This window comes from Tinamus guttatus, unplaced genomic scaffold (assembly GCF_059628265.1).
Source record: "Tinamus guttatus ecotype Peru unplaced genomic scaffold, ASM5962826v1 Tinamus_guttatus_pri_ptg000240l, whole genome shotgun sequence".
NCBI classification, from domain to species: Eukaryota; Metazoa; Chordata; class Aves; order Tinamiformes; family Tinamidae; genus Tinamus; species Tinamus guttatus.
Window position 1 is genome coordinate 11,855,915 of NW_028288774.1, and position 11,829 is coordinate 11,867,743.

Here is an 11,829-nt window from a genome sequence, read left to right on the forward strand (position 1 = left end):
AAGATGTGAACAGTGCAGCAAAGCACTCCAGGCCCTCGAATAATGGAGCTGTTACCCAACTGGGCATGAGGTTCAGGGGTGGCAGGGGCCAAAACTGCCTGGCCTGCTGCTGTTTGCAAAGTTTCCTTTCCCAATGGGTTGCAACTCAAATTATTCTTGTCTCGCTTCATTTATTGTTTTCTCCAGAGATATTGTATTAGATAATATGTCTTTCCACTCCAGGCTGTTGGTAGAAAGTGTCTCTTCCTGCCTTAAGCTTGTTGGAAGCTCAGGGATGTGCCAGGGAAGTTTATTGGTGGCATTTCATTAGCTCTGAGGTTGTTGTCATACTGCTTATCTCATGTACTGCCCTTAAACTCCAGCTGCTAATTGTTTGAGTGGTAGTGGTGAATGGGACAACTACACATACGTCTTGTGTAGAGGATGTAAAGAATCCTGTTAAATCAGGTATGAGACGACATACTGGAGAGCCATTATAAGCACTGAACCTAAAGCAAAACTGCAAAACCCAGAGCCTTCAGTAGGAAAGCAGTGATTACACAAGGGAAGCCAGCACTGAGCAGAGTTCTTGGGACATCTTGCAGAGACCTGTCTCTGCTGACAGGGGAGAGGAGTGGGGATGTTAACACTGGACCATTCCAGGAAGGCCTGGTACTTTTTACACTTAATCTGAAAGCTGCCTGCCATGTGGCTGTCTGGATTTCATTTTGCTTTTTCTGTATCACTGCATCAAATATATCCTTTCTTTAGAGTCTCTGGGCCCTTCTGAGCCGATGTTGCAGCAGAGGGGCCTACAGTCCCTTGCGAGTACAGGAGAGCAGAAGGTGGCGCACGAGGCTCCCGCCACGGCCGCAGGATGCGCTCCCTCGGCGCGCAGCAGCAGCAGGGACGTCGGTGCGCGCAGCCCGTCTCGCAGCAGAGCCTGACAGCAGCACTTGGTGTCTGCCAGGCCATGTTGGTGAGCGTGGGGCTTGGGTTCAGCACTTCTTGCATTGGGCCTGTGAAGGCGGCAGCTCTTTCCTCCTCACCTTGCGTTTCATGGTAGATGCAGACGATGGGGCAGCTTCACTGGATCCTCTCCAGCAACGGTGTTGCTCTTCAGCCAACTCTAATGCTTCGAGCCCCTTTGGCCTGCAGGGCAGCTTCCAGCCTGCTCATTGCAAAGAGCAGGTAGGCCCGAGGACATCTGAAGAGCCCTATGCTTTTTTTGTTTGCTTAAATTGTGCAACAGTAGTTACAGTTTTTGAGTGAGGACAGAGACAGGCTTCCAGTAATGCTTTCTGTGTTGAAATGTGAAATGGGAGTGGGAAATCCCCAGACTTGGGAATCCATTTCAGTTTCCTTTTTTTTTTTTTTTTTTTCCTTTTTCAATCATTTATAAATACCCATTCTGCCTCTGAAGACACAAGACAGCTGCTTCTGGCCTTGCCTTCCAGCAGTGGTGAGTGATTCTTTGCAGTGTTTTCTATCTGCTGTTCAGGAACAGGACTAGTGCTTTAGTGTTTGGGACTTGTTAGTACCGAGTCAGAAGGAGCAGCAGGGACTGCTGAAGTGCAAGTTTCTCCTGCCTGTGTGTGAGGAGTCCTGCGTTTCGTTCTGCTCCTGCTGAAGGCATCAGCCCTTGCAGGGGGAAAGGGAGCTCTTAGTCGGGATGGCATCAGGCACTGGTGCAGCAGCGTGATGAAATGTTAGATCTGAATCCTCTAGAAAATGCTTCAGGGTGCTTCTCCTTTCTCAGGTTTCCCTACAGCTCCGGGCCAGCCTCAGGAAGTGCACCATGAAGCTCAGCATCTGCCTCGTGCTGCTCTCTGTTGCTGCGTGTGCAAGCGCTGACAACCCCTTCTCCAGGGCTGGAAAGTTTGTCCGGGATGCGGTGGGAGGTGAGTAGAGCTGTTACCACAGCCCTTCCCCCGGGGGACACTGGCGCGGCGCTAACCCATGCGCCCTTGGCTGCAACGGTGCTTGGGGCTGGGGAGAGCCGTTCAAACCAAGCGTCGCCTCTCTGCTCTCGGCAGGCGCAGGGGACATGCTCAGAGCCTACCAAGACATGCGTGAGGCGAATTATGTAGGAGCGGACAAATACTTCCATGCCCGGGGGAACTACGATGCTGCCAAAAGAGGCCCTGGGGGTGCTTGGGCTGCCAAAGTGATCAGGTAAAGGGGGCAGAGGCAGCTCCAGGCCCACGGGGGCCGGGTGAGCCCCTGTTTGAGCTGGCTCCTGCTTCAGCAGCCACGCGCTGCTCGAGTGGGGACTTCAGAGGGTGGCGGGTTCAGCCACCCCTTTTTCCTCCTTTCTAGTGACGCTCGGGAGTTCTGGCAAGGCGGCGTGAGCGGCCGCGGCGCTGAGGACACGGCAGCCGACCAGGAGGCCAACAAGTGGGGCCGGAGCGGCGGGGACCCCAACCGCTACCGCCCCGCCGGCCTCCCCTCCCGCTACTAGCGCGGTGCCCCCCCGTGCGCCCCAATAAAGACTCGTTGTTACCGCCTCGCCCGTGTCCTCTAACGCGTTAACGGGCGCCGCTCCGGGGGGAGGCGGCGGGGGCCGCTCCGCACCGGCCGCGCGGGAGGGCCGGGCAGGGCAGGGCGGGGGACGCGCTGCGCCGCGGCCGCCCCGCGCCAGGGGGCGCTGCGCCAGGGGGCGGTGGCGGCGCCGCCGCTCTGGGCGCCTCGTTGCGGCGGGGCCCGGCGGCGGGGCGCCATGGAGCGCAACCCGTCGCCGCCCGGCAGCGAGGCCGAGGAGGAGGAGGAGGGCGACGCGCTGGGCGGCACGCTCTACAGCAAGCACTGGCTCTTCACCATCCTCACCCGCCTCATCGAGGTGCGCGGGGCCGGGGTGCAGAGGGGGGCCGCGAACCCCGCGCGCGCGCTCGCCCTCCCCAACGGCTGTTAACGGCCGTAACGGCTGCTGGGGGTGCTCATAGCCCGCTCCGTCCGCGCAGGTTATCAGCCCTGAGCAGGGGGAACCCGGCGCGAGCGGGGAGCAGACGGAGCTGGACGAGGAGATGGAGAACGACATCTGCAAAGTGTGGGACATGTCCATGGACGAGGTAGGAGCGTGCCCAAAGCCGAGCTACTCCACCAGAACACGGTGAATAAAGCTCGGGCTCTGCCAGGCCTTGCCCCAGGGGTCTGGTACCACGCAGCGCTGGGGCCGCACATCAGCCCTGCTCTGCGCAGCCTCGGCTCCCTGCACTGCCGCCAGCGGCTGCCCTGAGTCCTTAGGATGCGGTGCCACAGCTGAGGCTGAAGGTGCCCCAGGTGCGAAGCGTTACCTCCATGAGCTGAAGGTGCTCCTGGTGCAGAGCGTTACCTGTAGGAGCTTGGCCCTAGAGTGATACTGGATCTATCTCTAAAAGGATGTCCTTTATTTTAGCCATAGGCACTCGTCATGCTGGTAAATGTAGTTGTTTCTGAGGGATAAACTGTTTTTAAATTAATGGCAGTTAAATGAAATCCCCCCCCCCTTTTTTTTCCCATGGACGTTCTGAAATACTAAAGAAAGTAAGAGCGAAATTTTTTTTTTCCTCAAGATTATCCTCTCAAATAAGAGAGATACTGTTCTTTGTTCAGATAATTTAAGTAAGCGTGGAAGATAGGTCCTTCAGTCCTCAACAGAGCACTAATCTTGTGTGTGAAAGGTGTGAGGTGAAATGAGTTCTGTGAGATGTTCCTCCTCTGTGTGCTCTGAGTGAGTGCGGTGGTGATCCCTTCCCTGTTTCTTTTTATACACTTGGATTAAGTTATGGTCCAAGCAAGTTGTATTTCCTGGATTCTGTGTCTGACCCTCGGTGAGCAGAAAGCCCGAGAAGCTGAAGGGGTTGGCACACAATGACACACAATGTGCCACCGGGGCTTGCTGAACTTTCCCCACCGAACTGTGAGGGTGGTTGCAGAGTGTGTTATTGCTATTAATGTGGGTGAATATTTGATGTTTTGTAACAGATTTGACACCTATTTGATCCAGTCCTGGTTCTGTGAGGAAAAGGCTTGACTTGTGTTCAGCAGTGATGAAAGGCAACTTACTTCTCCATTTGGTTCTTCCACAGGACGTCGCTTTGTTTCTGCAGGAGTTCAATGCCCCTGATATATTCATGGGAGTTTTTGCCAAGTCAAAATGTCCTCGCCTTACTGTAAGTACAGGCTGTCATAAAACTGTCCCATACAAATAGCAGAAGTAGAGAGCTCTATATGTGCATTCGCAAAATATTTTTCTTCTCCTCCCATACTTAAACTCTTTTTTTCATGTCCTGTTTTTGCACGGTATCTCTAATATGGTTTAATCAGTAATTATTTTGGTAGTGCTGGAGTTGATGTATGCTACTGTTGATAAAGGATTAAGTGTTTCAAACTTCATAATAAGGCTTGCCATTAAAAAACAATAGTGATTGGACTTTTTTTTTTTCTCTTATCGTTTGCTTCATGGTTACTGAATAGAAAGGATTATGAATTTGTTAAATCAGAACTGCGAAATGATCTTATTATCAGGAACTTAGACATGAGTATTTAAACCTTTTTTTTCTTCTTAGTTTTGATAGAATTGTTTTGCAACTTGTTCGTCACAGTTGGCTAGTGGTTAGAAATTTAAGATAGAGTTCTCAAAGTTGCTTGGTATTGGTATAGCTTCTGCTTCCTTTGACGTTACCAGAAGCTTTACTTTAGGAGAAGATGAGTTAGAGATGTATGTGTTTTGCAAGTTCAGGACTTTGCCGTATGAAAGTACAACAGAAATCTGGAAACCAGTGCAATTTGTCTATTACTGTTAGTAGCAGTAACAGTGGTAGCTCAGTTTTTTGAAATAGTGGCAGCTGAAATGTACAGTGAATTTTAGCAGAAATAGCAAAACATGTATAAAGTTGATGTCCTTGACAGGTCAGGGCTGAATTCCAGTGTTGCTGAAATCGAGAGATTCTCAGGACACTCTGTGCTAGCTCACTTGCAGGTTTTCCAGAATCCTTGTTCCCTTTGCAGAAGTGTGATTTTTTTTTTGATGATTCTCTAGAGTAGAATCCTAATAGGATGCACCACATTAGTTTTTGAAAATCTATGATTGGAGGATGAGTTTTGCTGGGAGTTTATATTGAGATTGCCCCCCCTTTTTTTTTTTCAGGAGGGAGTGAGTATTTCCGAGTGTTGCATTTATGTGTTGATTTTTTTTTCTTTAGACTCCCTACTGCTTTGATAGTAGAGTTGTCAGGTTAGCTTTAAAACAGCATATGCGTGTGCTTATATGTATGTTTGTGGGAATATGCATATATATATATATATATATATATATATATATATATATATATATATATGTATATAGGGAGAGGGAAGAGAGACTCACAGTGCAAGTAAGGTTGGTTTTAAGGTATGTTCTCTTATATGGAATACCTTAACTATGATAAATATCTGAATAGCATCTCCCATGTTTTCAACCGGTCTGACAACATGCTTTATAAGGATGCATCTCTGTCTTGAAGCTGATAGTTTGTGTGGTCTCAGAAATCAAACTGTAAAGCACTTTTGAACATTACTTACTTTGTGTGATGACATCGGAAACAAAATTGTGAAGTATGTTGTGATAGTTTAATAATGCCATGTTTTAATTCTTCAGGAAATCTGTGTGGGAATACTGGGAAATATGGCTTGTTTCCAAGACATATGCATGTCCATTAGCAAAGATGAGAATCTTGGGTAAGTGTCTATGTGCTTTATACATGCATGTGTGAACACTACTCTTAGTAATGGATTTTGGACCAAGTAGATGAATATTAGTTATTAGATTTTTTTAATTAATAATTTGACTTGAGAAAATGAATATGATGCTTTCTTCGGTGCTGTTAAATGCAAGGAAGATAAGTTAAATGTACTTGTTTGCTTGACTCTCTCAGTCGTGCAAAATATTTTATAACAGGGTCCAATTTTGCTTTCCTTGCCTCATCTTCATTCAGGCCTTTTTGGCTAATCGTAAGTGATTGAGAAGTGTTAAGTGTAGATAAAAGAAGGGATACAGACCATAACTTTTTTGACACCAATCAAGGTCTTGAATCACTAATTTCTAAGTCTGGTAATGTTGAAAAACTGGAGAGCTTTAAAATATGGCTACAGCTATAAAAGTAGCCTTTTACAGCTTTTTTTTTTCACAAAGTTGTTTTTTGTTAAAACTCCGTTTTGATTTTTCTGCTTACAGCCAAGTGATATTGCAACGTTTGTGTGATTCAGATTCTCCAACTCTTCTGGAAACAAGCAGGTAATGCTTCTTAGTAATTACTGTATCACTAATTAATACCTTTCTATGAAGAAAACCGACAGTTAGACTGATTAATATTTTCCCATCTTATTCCTTTGTCATTTCCACATTTTTCTGGAAATGATTTGCCTTGAGCTGTGTTTCTGTTTCTGTCACATCACTGTAATTATTTTGGCTTTGGCGATGCGCAGTTAAAAGCAATCTGTTGGTTTCCAAACTGTTAAATGGCAATTCTTGTCTAGGTTGCTGCTGACTTGCCTGTCCCAACCTGAGGTGGCCAACGTCTGGGTTGAGAGAATCCGAGAAAGCCCTTCTGTCTACGACTGCGTCTGCTTTATCATGTCAAGCTCCACAAATGGTAAGTTGCCATAGCAAGCTGCAGGTCAGAGGATGTTTGCAGGAAAAAAAAAAACAAGTAATCACTGAAATAATGCAATTTCAAAGGAAAAAAAATCACTGAATTACTTGCCTTGGAACTTGCCTGTTTTCAGTGCAGAATTTCTTTATAATCAAATGAACCTGGTAAATTTAAAGGAAATTACAATTAATTTGGACTGCTTTTGCAGGGTTTATTGATGTATATAAACTCAACAGCAACAAAAACAACCACAGATAAGTTTAAAAAAAAAAAAAAAAAGACTGGGAGATTAAAGTTTAATGGAGAAATTTGTATTTGTCACCTTATGGAAAAGGACACAGTCCTGATTAAGAAATATACCCCTAAAATGTACTACTATTATAAATACTACTACCATAGTTGAGCAATGCTGAGTGTTAGGATGGTTCTGTTACTTAGACAGCAGGATATTACTTAGGGTTTGATATGCTGTCAGTGATACTCTTGATAGCACTAATCTAGCAAAATTGTAATTAAACAACAAACACTGGAAACATTTTGAACAGTATTTATTTTGAAAGATGGAATTGTAACTGCAATAATCATTTATAAAGAAGTTCCTGGTAAACTTTTGGAATTTGAAGAATTCAAGAGCTCTGCTGTTCTTTTAAAAATATGTAATTCACAGAAACCACACTCAGACCAATTGAAATCACAGCTCTGCTCACCTATTTGCTGATCGATAGGTGAAAGGTTAGCAGAAAGCTGTGCACATGTAGGGTCAAACAGCTGGGGCTATGATTTCAGAGGCTTAAGTTATGACTTTTGAGGAGCCTCAAGCTCAAATTCTCTCTGCAGAACAAAGTTCCTACTTTGGTGGTGTTGGTGAGCTTTCCAACAATCCTGGTTTATCAAACTCATGACCTTGTTTTTGCCCCAAAAAGAAATTAAGTCTTGTAACTGTCAGTGGATCATGAGATTTAGCATTGTATTAACTCTAAATACTTTTGTATATTAGCATTTTGTGAGCATTTTTGCTCTGTTTTTTATTTTTTCTGCTCTTGAATTTGATATATTTTTTTTCTTACGCAGTTGACTTGCTGGTAAAAGTGGGTGAAGTGGTGGACAAACTCTTTGACCTAGATGAAGAGCTAATGTTAAACTGGATTAAAAATGGTTCTTGTCAGTCCGTGGGACCATCTATAGATGATTCTCCTGAAGAACTTCCAGATTTTAAGATTGTGCCTTGTATACTTGAAGCAGCCAAGCAAGTCCGGTACGTGAGCTTTACTTTCAGTTTTGTGGCTGGGGAGACCCCTCAAAACCTTTTTAAAGACATGTCTTGAAAATCTCTTTTCAGTGCGAGCTCTGTAGTTTGCCAGATTGGTAGAGTACATGGGCCTCTACTTATCATTTGAAACTAGCCAATTAGCTTGTAAATCAAGAACGCTCTTTAGGATGATCTCTTTAGGATCTGAGACAAATTGGAAATATACACTTTTCAGTAGTTAAGTCTTTAATTTGGCTTTGGTTTTCGTTCTATGTAGCTCTGATAATCCAGAAGGACTTGATGTCTATATGCATATCTTACAGCTCCTAACTACAGTGGATGAGGGCATTCAGGCTATCGGTAAGACACTTGACTTGCTGTATGTGGGATCAAGAATGGCAATAAATTTTAGATCATAAGATATAAAGCTTAGTCAAAAATCATGCTTTAATGAGGGGGGGAAAAAGTGCCTAGATTAAATTTGTTGGGTTTGTGTGTGTGCATGTTGTTGTTGTTGTTGTTATTATTATTATTATTTCCTTCTCAAGTGCAGGCTCCTGATGGAGGAAAAGAGACTTGGAGTCTTCTTTATGACCTAGTTTGCCATGAACTCTGCCAGCCAGACGATCCTGCGATCATTGTTCAGGAGCAGAAAACTATATTGGCCTCTATTTTGTCTGTATTGTCTGCTATGTTTGCTTCACAGACCGAACAAGAATATGTCAAGATGAGGAAAAGCAAGTGATGCTTTCTTTCTTGATTTTTTTTTAGGCTGTTTTGCCATTGAATTTATGTATTTGGGATGAAAGGTGGTTAATGTATTACTGTTTACTAGCTGTCAGTTTAGAACACAAAAATCAGGTAGATGCTTGAATGCTGTAAGGTTCATTAGTGATGACCCTAAAAATCACAGTTGATTCCAAGCCCTGACATGAAGAGTTAAGATAATATAATCTGCAGACTGTGTTCAGTCCCCTCTGCACAGAGTGCAGTTTGCATAAAAATTACATAATTTGTCTTTGCTAAGATATGTGATCTTGATAGTGGTTATCCTAAGAGAAGGAAATATGGCACTTAAACTCATCTTAGTCACTTCTTTGATCTTGTGGGCAGTCTTTAGAACTGAAAGGCTCTCTTGGGAAGGAAGTCTCCTTTTCTGGAGATCTTCAAAACCCGCTTGGATGCAGTCCTGTGCCACGTGCTCTAGGTGACCCTGCGTGTGCAGGGGGGTTGGACTAGATGATCTCTAGAGGTCCCTTCCAACCTTAAGCATTCTATGATTCTATGAGTCAGTGTTAGTGCTCCGCAGGACTCTGGAAAGAATTGTGCTTGCTCTATGCTGCCAGCAGAGATGTTGTCCTCATGTTTCTTACCACTGGTAAGAAATTGTTATAGATATAGGTTAGTTTGTTTTCTTAATAAAGAATGTGGTGGTGGTGGTGGTGGTGGTGTTTTTATGTTTTCACTTGCCTTTTTAAAGCAGTCTTTGGCTAACATAAACACAACAGTGTCAGTATATACATACCGATCCTTAGTATAAAACTTTGCTATGTGTTAAGCGTATAGTTTCTTATTACTGTTTATCAGATATGCCTCTGATTGGGAGCTTGATTCGTATCTTACAAAACATGGAAGACTGTGGGAAGAGATCTGGGGATGACACACAGAAATCCAAACAAGATGAAACTGAGAGGGCAGAATTACACGAGGAAGATTTCCATTTGAAAATTTTGAAGGATATCTGCTGTGAATTACTCTCTAATATGCTTCAAGAGCTGACCAAGGTAAAAATAAAGTTTTAGGAGGGTTTTTTCAGGGTAGGTAAGAAAAAAAAGATTACTGTTAAGAGAGTGTTTTTGCTGTGATCTTTTTCCCTTCTTTTGCAAGTTCCCTATATTCCTTATGGGAAACTGAGCAGAGAATTGATGGGCCGACATGTAGTGCCATGTGTATTAGAAGAGAGGGATGCTCTGAGGTGTGTGCCCTCAGGACTGAGCTCCTCTATGGCCAGTTCCCAGGTGTATGTTGCCAATTTCTCCTGAATGGAAATCAGTTTACTTCAGGAAAGAATGCCAAACCCTCTATTATATTATTACTTTCTTAGCTGGACTAATTTATTATGGAAGTATTAAGATTAGGGCACTGTTTGCACACCTTTTTGTACTAGTTTTGTCTGATATTGTCATAGAACTGTTGTGTTCATGGTGGTTCTACCCATTTGTGAGAGCCAAGTACACACTGTGTGCACAGCAGAGAATTTGTCTTTTTGGCAGCTGTTCATGTCATGATAGTTACATTTCTCATCTTTTATTTTCCAGGAAAATATATTAGAAGGATTAAACCAGGGACATTTAAATGAGCAGACATGTTCCTGTGCATTTCAGAACCTCTTGCCTCTGTATTTCACATCGGTGAGTATATGACAAAGTCTTTAATGTAGCTGAAAAAAAATACTACTCTGGTGGTATGGCCTTTCATAAGCAGATAACAAACACATGACAAAATGGCTTGTAAACAGGTGACATGGAGTATTAGGCAGGCTTATCTTCTCCCTTTCTGCTTTACTTCAGCCAGAACCTTGCCCGGATCATTGGCTGATACAGGGGCCAAACTGTGCTGAAATGAATGAAGGTTTGCAAACTCATACTTGCTGAGTATTTGTCCCCTGCAGTCGTATAGACTGATTATAATCATATTTGAAAGGAATCTTGTGTGTATTTTTAAACAGTAATAGTTTTGGAAAGACAATTGATAGTGTGTTTCAGACCTTAGGTCTACTGAAATTATAGAGTTTAGGAGGATGGTATCTACTATGGAGCATTTTCCACTGTTCTTGTACAATGGCCATTCTTAGCTGCTCTTGGAAGGAAAAATGCAGGAGTGGAAAAGCCTTCAGGCTAAATTCAGTATTAGAACTGTGTTCCATGAACTGTATTTTCTGTATTTGCAATTCTTTTCCAGGTGGAGAGCTTCCTGGAAGTACTGCGTGAAGCTGATCAGACACTTGCTGACAATCTAGAAAAACGTTTCCCAAGCCTGAAAGTCCACACCTAAGAACACACATGAAATACTTTCCATCTTTGGAATGAAAATTTTTGACTGTTTCTTTACAGTGTTTTAGAAGTCAGATTTTAAGTAAGTGCAGAAGAGTAAGGCAATATTCTTACCAGTAGATGACTTTTAAGATTTTTTTCTAGGTAGCCCAGATTAATTCTGGATTAGTCTGGTCTGCATGGGGAAGGATATTATTCTAGGTTTAGTTTTGCCTCTTCCATCCTGTTTGCTGTGGTGATGAGAGACTTAATTTCTAGCTACTGTTCTGCAGAGTAGCACTATTTGATTGATCCTGTGCTTTTCAGCTTACATTGGAACAGTGAGATGGATGAAATGCACTGAGTGTATGAGTGTTTTACAGTCTGGCCTTTCCAAATTGTTGTTGGCAGAAGGAGGATCGATCAACAGGAAATCTCAGATGTCCTATGATTAACAGGTCATCGTTCGTCTTCAAGTGCCCGATAAAAACACAGAGTAGAGACTAGTTTTCTTTTAGGTCGTATCCCTACTTTGAGTAAATATTATAACAAACATTTCATCCTGCTCCTTTAAGGTCTTTACGCTTGTTTTAAAGTCTCTTCTGCACTGCAGCCCTGAGTCATAGAATCCAGGGCCTGTGCAATTGAAATGAATGTGAGAATATTGTTATGGATGGTCTGTTATTCATCTTCCACCTTTTGCATCAAGTCACCCAGAATCAGAGTTGCAGAGCAGGCTTAGATTTAATCCCTGGCTTACTTGCAAACTTTGCCTAAGCACTCTGCTTCAATTTAGGAATCTAACATCTATCTGAGAATTCTTTTCCTGATTTTATGTTCAAAGAGTTCTCTGAGTGACATTAGAAATACCATGTTAGCCTGGGTTCTTTAGAGGAGCTTAAGGTGTTGACTCACTTTCAGACAGCGATTTGAGTTTATGGTCTTCTCAAAATCCCCG

General features: G+C 43.5%; 2 protein-coding genes across 3 annotated transcripts; both read left to right on the forward strand.

Moving 5' to 3' along the window:
• Positions 1 to 1,775: 1,775 nt before the first annotated feature.
• Positions 1,776 to 2,466, forward strand: LOC104575392 (serum amyloid A protein). Its single transcript, XM_010222728.2, has 3 exons — positions 1,776 to 1,880; positions 2,016 to 2,154; positions 2,299 to 2,466. Exons 1-3 carry the CDS (start codon positions 1,778 to 1,780, stop codon positions 2,438 to 2,440), a joined length of 384 nt encoding a protein of 127 aa, XP_010221030.2. The 5' UTR covers positions 1,776 to 1,777; the 3' UTR covers positions 2,441 to 2,466.
• A 212-nt stretch (positions 2,467 to 2,678) lies between these two features.
• On the forward strand, positions 2,679 to 10,953 carry SAAL1 (serum amyloid A like 1). 2 transcript variants are annotated; one of them, XM_088525869.1, is made up of 12 exons: positions 2,679 to 2,818; positions 2,940 to 3,047; positions 4,047 to 4,130; positions 5,597 to 5,676; positions 6,173 to 6,232; positions 6,475 to 6,590; positions 7,662 to 7,845; positions 8,117 to 8,199; positions 8,388 to 8,576; positions 9,427 to 9,623; positions 10,158 to 10,250; positions 10,801 to 10,953. In XM_088525869.1, the coding sequence occupies exons 1-12, from the start codon at positions 2,699 to 2,701 to the stop codon at positions 10,891 to 10,893; spliced, it is 1,407 nt and encodes a 468-aa protein (XP_088381995.1). In that variant the 5' UTR covers positions 2,679 to 2,698; the 3' UTR covers positions 10,894 to 10,953. The 2 variants fall into 2 exon arrangements, with proteins under 2 accessions (XP_088381995.1, XP_088381996.1); XM_088525870.1 differs by lacking the exon at positions 2,940 to 3,047.
• Positions 10,954 to 11,829: the final 876 nt, after the last annotated feature.

Excerpts from the sequence above, each read along its gene's own strand:
- LOC104575392 (XM_010222728.2), top strand. The coding sequence starts at position 1,778 with ATGAAGCTCAGCATCTGCCTCGTGCTGCTCTCTGTTGCTGCGTGTGCA. Across the intron at positions 1,881-2,015 it reads TGTCCGGGATGCGGTGGGAG|GCGCAGGGGACATGCTCAGA; the intron begins GTGAGTAGAGCT and ends TGCTCTCGGCAG. Across the intron at positions 2,155-2,298 it reads TGGGCTGCCAAAGTGATCAG|TGACGCTCGGGAGTTCTGGC; the intron begins GTAAAGGGGGCA and ends CCTCCTTTCTAG.
- SAAL1 (XM_088525869.1), top strand. The coding sequence starts at position 2,699 with ATGGAGCGCAACCCGTCGCCGCCCGGCAGCGAGGCCGAGGAGGAGGAG. Across the intron at positions 3,048-4,046 it reads GGGACATGTCCATGGACGAG|GACGTCGCTTTGTTTCTGCA; the intron begins GTAGGAGCGTGC and ends GTTCTTCCACAG. Across the intron at positions 7,846-8,116 it reads GAAGCAGCCAAGCAAGTCCG|CTCTGATAATCCAGAAGGAC; the intron begins GTACGTGAGCTT and ends CGTTCTATGTAG.